This window comes from Pagrus pagrus, assembly GCF_965226575.1.
Source record: "Pagrus pagrus genome assembly, chromosome: 7".
NCBI lineage: Eukaryota > Metazoa > Chordata > Actinopteri > Spariformes > Sparidae > Pagrus > Pagrus pagrus.
This window is the reverse complement of record NC_140191.1, coordinates 19,240,417-19,249,456: the sequence shown is the minus strand read 5'-3', so window position 1 is coordinate 19,249,456 and position 9,040 is coordinate 19,240,417. Positions and strand designations below refer to the sequence as shown.

Here is a 9,040-nt window from a genome sequence, read left to right as displayed (position 1 = left end):
CACACACATTCACAGGAGGAGGTTCAGAGACAGATCCTAAGCATTCATACTAACACACACCCACACACATACACACACACACACACACACACACACACACACACACACACACACACACACAGATAACAAACACACACATACACACACGGAGTCAAGCATGTAGCAGGCGGCAGCAGCTGCTGCGTGTATAATTAGAATGTTTTGAAAGCTGAGAGTCGACCAGCAGGACTTTCACCTGCACAGTTTCCATGACAACCCGCTGTCAGCATGACAATACAACTTTACTGTGACAAGTACATTATAAAGGTCTATGTAACTTATATAACTTCAGGTGCCCCGAAGTGAAGGAAGTAAGAGAACGAAGAAAGACAGTGAAGAAAGTGTGGGATACATACCCTCATGCAACCTGTTGTTATAAAAGCAGTAAACACACAGAATGTCCCTAACACATGTGCAGCTGGTTATGCAGGAGGTTACACATCAATACTTGAAACTCAACAACCACTTGACCATATGCTGAGATTTCTGGCGTTCAAAACTTTCCATCTCACCGTCCATCCCGTCTGTTTTGGAACAGACACACTCACACAGGATTTCAAGACAAAGAAAAAGTTCCAGATGACTTTCCTAAATAGATTGTTGAATACATTTAATGCAGATTTAAATAGAAGCGATATGAACATACAAGGTAAAATGAGTATTACGCTCATATTATCTACTAAAGAATCTGCAGAAAGTTAGTTCATTATATTATTATAATGTTATTGTTAAAAACTAATGTAAGTAATGGTATATTTTTCAAAATCAAGGTGTGTCAGGTGAAAAACAAAGCAGTGTAATGAGAGCCTGACCTTCTTTCTGCTGCCAGTTGACAAGCTGCATCCAGAAAGTTGACATGAGCCTCCATCTAGTGGACGCTACGTGGAAATGACTCAAAGATTCAGACTGTACTGTTGCAAGCATTGACAGTGAAACTGACTCTCTTCTCCAGACAGTTGGGATGTAGAGCTTTTATACATTTATCTAAAATATTTCATTTCTTAATAGATCCAAGACGTTTAAAAAATTGTCTCTTTTTTCTTTCATTGAGGCAGTTTCCCCTTTTTCTTTTATTTGTTGAGGAAAAACAGTTGATTAACAAAGCAGATCATCCATTAGATCTAACAGTTCCCACCTGCTTAAGTTCCTGCCATTGGGCCCGCGCCTCAGACAACCATCAGCCCAAACAAACAAAGGTATTAATTATCTTTAATACTATCATACTCTGCCATTTTACCGCTCAATTAAAGTGCAGGTAGCACCAGCACATCTGCAACCATGCCTGTTCCTTCAATAAAGGTCTTGAACTTCCTCCTGAGAGGACTGCAGGGAAGTATTTAATTGAAAATGTGACTGTTAAGAGTAAAAAAAGAAAAAGAAATACAATGTTGGTTTTGAAGTCATTTTGTATCAAATGACCAAGTAGCAGCAGCCCTAAATTCAGCACATTACTCTGTTCTCAGTTGGGTAAGATCAAAGTGCATTATTGAACGTCTCTGTTGTAGTTATAGTTTAGTTATAGCATCTCTTTTACAAGCTTAATGTGCTGTTTTTGATTTTGTTTTTCAACACATTTGTTTTATTGATTTTATTTGATTTTACTGATTTGGGACATTACATGATACATTACATGATATTTTTCACCCAGCATCTAAAAGTGAACATGTTCAGTTTTATATTTGTTCAAACAGAAACAGATAGACATACAGAAATACAGAATAATGTGAAATAGAAATAAAAAATACACACCCTCCAGTTGGTCTACTTTTCCCAGTTGACTTAGTGTTTTGTAGCATATACAGTATTGAGAGAGCAAACACATTGAAACAAGCCACCATCTTAAAGACTTCAGTGACATGATGCTGCAACAGAGGTAGAGTTGGATGTAAACTGATGAGCAATAGAAGCTGATACTTGCTGTTGGACAAGTGGCATTTAACAGCAGGTTGATCCACTGAATTGGCAGCACTTCCAGTTGGTGACGTACTTGATATGGGAAGAAATATCTAGAGCTGTGAGAATAAAATGTAATGTCAGTAAAATGTAATTGACAGGCATTACTATCATTGTGTTAAAAGGTAATTACACCATGCGTGTTATTGTAAAGTCCCATAAAGTATATACAAAATAAAAGTACAGGTTGATGTTGTTGGCATTGTCAAACCTCTTTGTACAGCCTGTGACACATCACACAACACATGCTGCAATATAGGACAAGTGGTCAATGGTGAAATAGGCTAGCAGGCCAAAGCTTAGTCAGGGTTAGTATGATGTTAAAAATCAGCGTGACGTGAGACTGAGTAAGACCCATCTGCTGCCCTCTGCTTTCCAGCCATCACTAAATGGATTAAACCTTCAGCGCACACAGCTCTCCTCTAGCTGTGTCTATGTGTGTTCCAGGCAGTGGTGGCATTACGTCTTAAAGAAGCGCAGTCTGCTCTGTTTCCACTTCACCAGCTGTTAATGTCTGCAGCGCAGTCTAACTGTCTGGACCTCATTTGCATGTTTTAATCTATCCATCTAGGGAATATCCTGTTGTTGCATATGTAGTGTTGTACTGCTCAGGGTCACATGGCTGAGAGGGGAGCACTCATTCATTTACCCGCCCTGATTCTTGCAAACTAATCCATAAACCTCTGACCTTCTGCATCGTGGGGGAAACACCATTTAATTTAAGAGCAATCAAATCACCTTGGACAATGCAAAGCAATTTGTAGATGTATGTATGGTCTAGCCTATCCTCTTTTAAAGCACCCACACTATTTCCATACATCAGTAAACCTAATTAATAGAGACATAAACAAAGTTTAGAGTTCCTGACACAAAAGCCTGGTGTGGTATACAGTCAGATATTTTTAAATGGTCTTTTATTCACAATAAAAGTTGTGGAAAGTCCTCATTACAAATAGATGGGTTTTTGTATGAAGGGTTTTCGGAAAAAAGTAATGTTTTGTACATGGATCAAATGGCTATATGATGGTTCAAACACACTGAAAAAATACATATTTATAGGCAGAAAGAGACAAAAATACCTCTGAGCAACAGTTAACTTTGTCATTGGTAAAGTAAATTGTAAGTTGGAAGAACAACAAATTCAAAACTGAAGGGTATTTGGGAGAAAAATAGTCATAATAGTATTCTCCTCTCAAATATAAATAGTACATGAATTATACTGTCTTCATCTCTGTTAAAATAACCAATATTGAAATAAAGAAGAAAAACATCCATTTAACAGGTGATTCCAAACTCTTGAACAGCAGTGTAACTGGAAGGATTGCCACAAATCTAGTTTATATCCTCAGTCAACAGCCCTGTATCTGTAAATCTATTTATTTATTCTTTATTCTATAACCTGTGGATAATTGCCCTACTGTGATGATTATATTTGTTCAAAAGGCTTAATCAGAAACTCCTCAAACTGCTTTGAAAGGGCCACAAGACTTCCATTTCACTTCTTGTTATTATTTTAAAACGTGAAAATCCAGTAAATATGGCGTATGGACATTTATATTGAATTTCTGTTCTACAGACAACTCAAATCCCTTTACCACACTTGCCACATCCCCCCATTGACACACCCATTCACACTATTTATACACTGATGGCAGGGGCTCCAGGCAAGGTGCCAACCTGCTCATCAGGAGGGATACAGTGCTTCCTCACCTTAGCGCCCCACAATATTTCTATGCTCAGCCCTTCTCACACACCCATGGAAAGGCCATCGGGATCAGTTTTGAGTTGAGTACCTTGCCCAAGAATATGCAACTAAAGCTGGGGATCGAAACACACCGGCCCTCCGATTGGAGGATGATTCACTCAACCTCCTGAGCCACAGAATAATAAACAATCATATTCACAGAGAAGTTTTTAGTTATTAACTCTGCCATTTAATTCTACAGACGGACAATTATTCCCAATGAAGAATCACATCTGTTTTAATTTCACGCTATGCAACCATTTGGGAAGTCGTAAGATATATCAGTAATGGCATGTATAGTAATGGTAAAGCACATGTCGGTCTTTAAAAAGTGCTTTCAAAACATAACAACGGTATCACGGCTATTTCAAGGTTAGACTAACCTAAGAACTTAAGTACTTTTTTGTAGGATTTCTTGAGGCGTTACCTCTGAAAATAGTTCATTTATCTGAAGTGCTGTATAAGAACAAAATGACAGACAGCGAGGTCAGACTGGCTGTCCAAATTCAATTAACATACTGTACTAAGTCATCAGGAGGAGGGTCAAGGTTACTGAAGTGCAGGGAGCTAAATGTTTCGCTGTGAGGAACAGATGGCGTGCTGAGATTAGACATCTGACCTGCTCACGGCTTGGCTGAAGGTGTTGTGATTCCCTTGACGCCTCAGCACAAAAATTAACAAGCTTTACTTGTGATTTTAATGGAAGTTCCCACCTATCAAGTTTATAACAGGTCAAATGAGTATGGCTGCAATATGTTTCATGCATGACAGGGAATAAATAATGATTCAAAGCTGATTTTAAGATCAATGTAAAGTTTAAGAAATGCCTAGAAACACATAAGTCGATGAATCCTGAAGGGAAAACATGGAATTATGTGTCACTACAGCTGGGGATTTGGCTCAAAGTATCTTAATATGCATGAAAAACTTCACAGGGAGGTTGTGTTTCTTCAGATTGTGCTTAATTCCCTCTAGAAATCCAGTGCTGTCTCTGTGGGAATGCAGCAGCCTGAGGTCAGATTAAAGCAGAAGGGGGCCAGTTGGCCACGTGCGGGCCAGTTTGGAGTTAAGGCTTAGAGACAGATCAGTGTCGGAGGATATATAAACCAGCTCAAACAAATAGTCAGTCACACAGTGGTGCTGCTCTCAACTGGTTTCTTATTGCAAGACTAGCAGTGCCCGGAAATACAAATTAACTTGCTTCGAGAATTAAGAAGAAGTCAAGACTCAAGGATCTCCACTCCAAGCAGGATATCTGCTCTGCATCTTCAACACATCTTCTTTGTTTGTGTTGCGGTCTACTCTACATCAGCAGCCATGGTCCTGGAGGCAAACGAGTGCGACTCCGTCTTTGAGCCCCAAATCACAGTGAGTATCCTATCAGAAAGAGATTAGGTTAATCTTGAGGCTGGAATCACTGTTTCAGCTGTAATCCGTGTGCAAAGTTAAATGACTTTTACCTCAATATCACTGGGTTTTACTGGTTTGCATGGCTACATTGACAAACACTTAAAAAGATGGGCGAAATGAAATAATTATACGGATGCAGAGACTGTTAAATACATAGAAAGTTTGCACAAAGGCAAAGAAGTATACAGCACCACCCAGCTAGAACCCTATTCTTATCTGCAAAAAACCCCTCTATTTCCAAATGTATATCCTCAGCCAGGCGCACAAACAGCAGCATGTATTAGTTATCTGAATGTGTGATTGAATCTGCGTGTTTGTTTCAGGAGGAGAACATAGAGACTCAGTATGGAAAGCTCCACTGCACCATGACAGGAACTCCGAGGGCAAACCGCCCTGTCATCCTGACATTTGCTGATGTCGGACTGAACCGTAAGTCCAATCTCTTCGCTGCAAAATAACACAGTAGTTAGTATGTTTGCATTCTGCACACACTGTAGAAGTGGTGGAAAAAATCAAACAAAAACAAACTGTAAAATTGAGCACAAGTTCTTTAAATAACTTGATTTCCAAGTTAAGATTGGTATATCACAGGTATCTGATTTACTTCTATAACATCACTTTGTTTACATCATATCACAAGTCAAAAAATTTGATTTCTTGTTTTTTCACTTCACTTGAACAGGATTGGATAAATAATTGAATTCTTATCTTTTCTCCTTCTAGACAAGACCTGTTTTGCGACAATGTTTGAGCACATGGACATGCTGGAAATCATCAGAAATATGCCTGTTTGTCACGTTGAAGCACCAGGACAAAACGAAGGAGCCAAAACTCTGCCTACTGGGTCAGTACACTGTCATCTTTATTATTCTCGGATGCTTTTTCAACTGCAGACTGACTCTTTATTTCTTTCATGTTGTAATAGCATTATAATTTTACATATGTTTGCTAGTTATAAATGTGCTTGCTGATGGTTATGTTGACTTTTGACCACTTAGGTACACATACCCTTCTATGGACCAGCTGTCTGAAGCGCTGCCCAGTGTCCTCAAACACTTTGGGTAAGACAGAGTTTATCTGATGCTTAAATGCTTTTACAGTTGTCCTTTAAATTTTAAGGATTTATCTCAGTTTTGTCCTTTTGACTCCGTGCCCTGCAGGTTGCGTACTGTGATTGGACTGGGAGTTGGAGCAGGAGCCTACATCCTGGCTAAATTCGCTGTGAGTTCAAAACATTTTTCTTAATGAAAAGAAAGAAAAAAGAGAGAAAACATAATTTGACACCTTTACTCTTTTCAGCACAGATCTGAACTTGGTTGTGGTTCCTCCAAGCGTACATAAGCATATGTTAATCAGATCAATGCCAGAGTTATCAAACAGACCTTTCCTAAGATAAGCTACACAGTCCCAAAGGTGGGATGACACTGACAAACTGTAATCTCTGCAGTGTCTAACAGTAGCCATGTTATAGATTAAAAAATCAAGAGAGGGAACAGAAAGACAGTAGAAACTGCTCAGAATCTATGGCTGTAGAAATTAAGGATGTGATCTGTTTGTTCAAGAGCAACATGACAATAAATGAGAGAACTGACGAAAGAAACGTGCCAATAAGTGTAAATGAGTTGTCAAAGTCGGATCACTAACCGGTCTCCTGTGTGTGTTTAGCTTAATCACCCTGATCTGGTGGACGGATTAGTTCTGATTAACGTCAACCCCAATGGTGAGGGAATAATGGATACTGTTGCAAACAAGGTAAGCTATATGCGTCTATACCGCCACCTGTATTGATAGATATAGATTTAATTCTGAATGCAGCTGAATGCACTTGTGTGTGTTATAGATCACTGAATGGACCCACACTGTGCCAGACACAGTCATCACACACTTGTTTGGAAAGGTAGGTTACCAGTTTTTATTCTACAGTGATTGGCTCCATTATAATGAAAACAAAAATGAATTAATGCACCTTTATAAAAATCTGAAAAAAAGTTTTACATTCAGAATCCAAACATCTCCGCCTGATTTTTCAAACTGTTTTTTTAGGAGGAGATTGAGACCAACCACGACCTCATAGCTACATACCGTCACTACATCACAACAACCATGAACCAGTCTAATGTCAGCCAGTTCCTCCGCTCCTACAACAGCCGCGGCGCTCTGGAGGTGGAGAGGCCTATTCCTGGAGGAAACATCAACGTCAGGACACTCAAGTTAGTACAACCATTGACCAAGTTTTTCACATGTTGTCCTTGTTTATGGTAAAAAGTTGAAATTGTACTAATTTGAACTGTAAAGAAAAGTCAGTCTGTTTCTGGTTAAGGCACTTAAACTTACATTAGATTAAGAGGCGGCAACATATGAGCTAACACAATAATCCCCAATACCTGTTCAGGATCAATCCTGACTATGTGTCTTAGTTGTTCTGCCTATTTGACCTGCCTGTCTGTCTTTTCATAGGTGCGCCACTCTGCTGGTTGTAGGAGATAATTCTCCAGCTGTGGAGGCTGTCGTCGAGTGCAACTCTAAACTCAACCCCACCAAGACCACACTGCTCAAGGTAATAAATGAGTAATTAGTGATAACAATTAATGTGACTCTAATGTGAGGGACTGGAGCCAACACCTGACCTTTGCACTTTGCTCCTCTAGATGGCTGACTGTGGAGGACTCCCTCAGGTGGATCAGCCAGCTAAAGTGATCGAAGCCTTCAAATATTTCATCCAGGGCATGGGATACTGTAAGTCCCCTTTACTTCACTCTAAAATAGATTTTTAGATTGTTTTTTTCTAAATAGAATTCTAAATAGATTGGTTAGTTATAGCAGCATTAGTGATAACTTCTCAGTTCTTCCTGTTTATTTCTTACAAACCACTTCTAAATATCACTTCCTGTAAATAAGTGGATTATTGTAACTCCACATTGGTGGCTAGAACAGAAGAGGATAGAGGCATTTGTTAGGGTGAATCAATATTGGGCTATATCAGTTACTGATTTGTATATGTGAAATAAAATAAATAAAAATATAAAACAATAATCTCTCCTCCTCCTCCAGTGTCCAGTGCCAGCATGACCAGACTTCGCTCACGGACAACTTCCAGCTCCAGCATCTCGTCCTTCGATGGCTCTCGGAGCCGTGCACACACCAACGAGTTGCAGCGTGGCCGAACACACTCACGCACTGAAGATAAGCGTGGGCGCTCACACACCGACGTCTCCATGGAGAGTATTTCTAACAGTAACATGGACCATATGATCTCAAAGTCCACAGAAGTGGCATGCTAGAGTGCACTCCGCCCCGTATCCCATGCACTTCTATCCAATCATACCTCATTATATCTAATCAGATAGCTTCCTTCCTCTTTAACTTCTTCATCTTTCCTTCATCCATCATGCCCTTTCATCTGCACTATGTCTAGCTGACAGAAAACAGGTCACACCTCCATGTGACTTCTTTGTCCTCTCTGTGTCCTTATTCTTTAATCAATGTAAAGACCCTTTGCTGTGTCTTTTCCTCTGCATCCAGTCGTTCATCCAACCTCAGCCTCTTTCTGTCTGTATCCTCCCCTCAACTGTTACTGTATGTCTCTACCTCTGTATGTTTTTTCCCCCTATCCCAGTTCACGTCTTTTTCTACTTTCCTTTCTTCTTCTTCTCTCCCCTCTGACAGTGATGTTGTATCAGAGATTCTCTTGCAGGCTTCCTCATCTTTAATATGTATCATGGTATACACTACATGAGGATTTTGTGAAAGCTGAAATGTATTATATGAAACTTGAGTCCTGTGATGTGTATTCATGTATAATGAATGTAATTACAGTACTTCCTAGTGTAAAAACTGGATGTTCACAACTGTAGGAATGTTTATTGATTGTATGCAACTGTGACAGCTGCGTGT

The 9,040-nt window shown here is 39.5% G+C and overlaps 1 protein-coding gene across 1 annotated transcript; it reads left to right on the top strand.

Annotated features, from left to right (window-relative positions):
- The first annotated feature begins 4,945 nt into the window (after positions 1-4,945).
- Positions 4,946-8,450, top strand: LOC311259589 (protein NDRG1-like). Its single transcript, XM_084356823.1, has 11 exons — positions 4,946-5,104; positions 5,470-5,575; positions 5,870-5,990; positions 6,145-6,207; positions 6,307-6,367; positions 6,812-6,898; positions 6,987-7,043; positions 7,190-7,356; positions 7,604-7,703; positions 7,795-7,882; positions 8,198-8,450. Exons 1-11 carry the CDS (start codon positions 5,054-5,056, stop codon positions 8,425-8,427), a joined length of 1,131 nt encoding a protein of 376 aa, XP_084212949.1. The 5' UTR covers positions 4,946-5,053; the 3' UTR covers positions 8,428-8,450.
- The last annotated feature ends 590 nt before the right edge of the window (positions 8,451-9,040 follow it).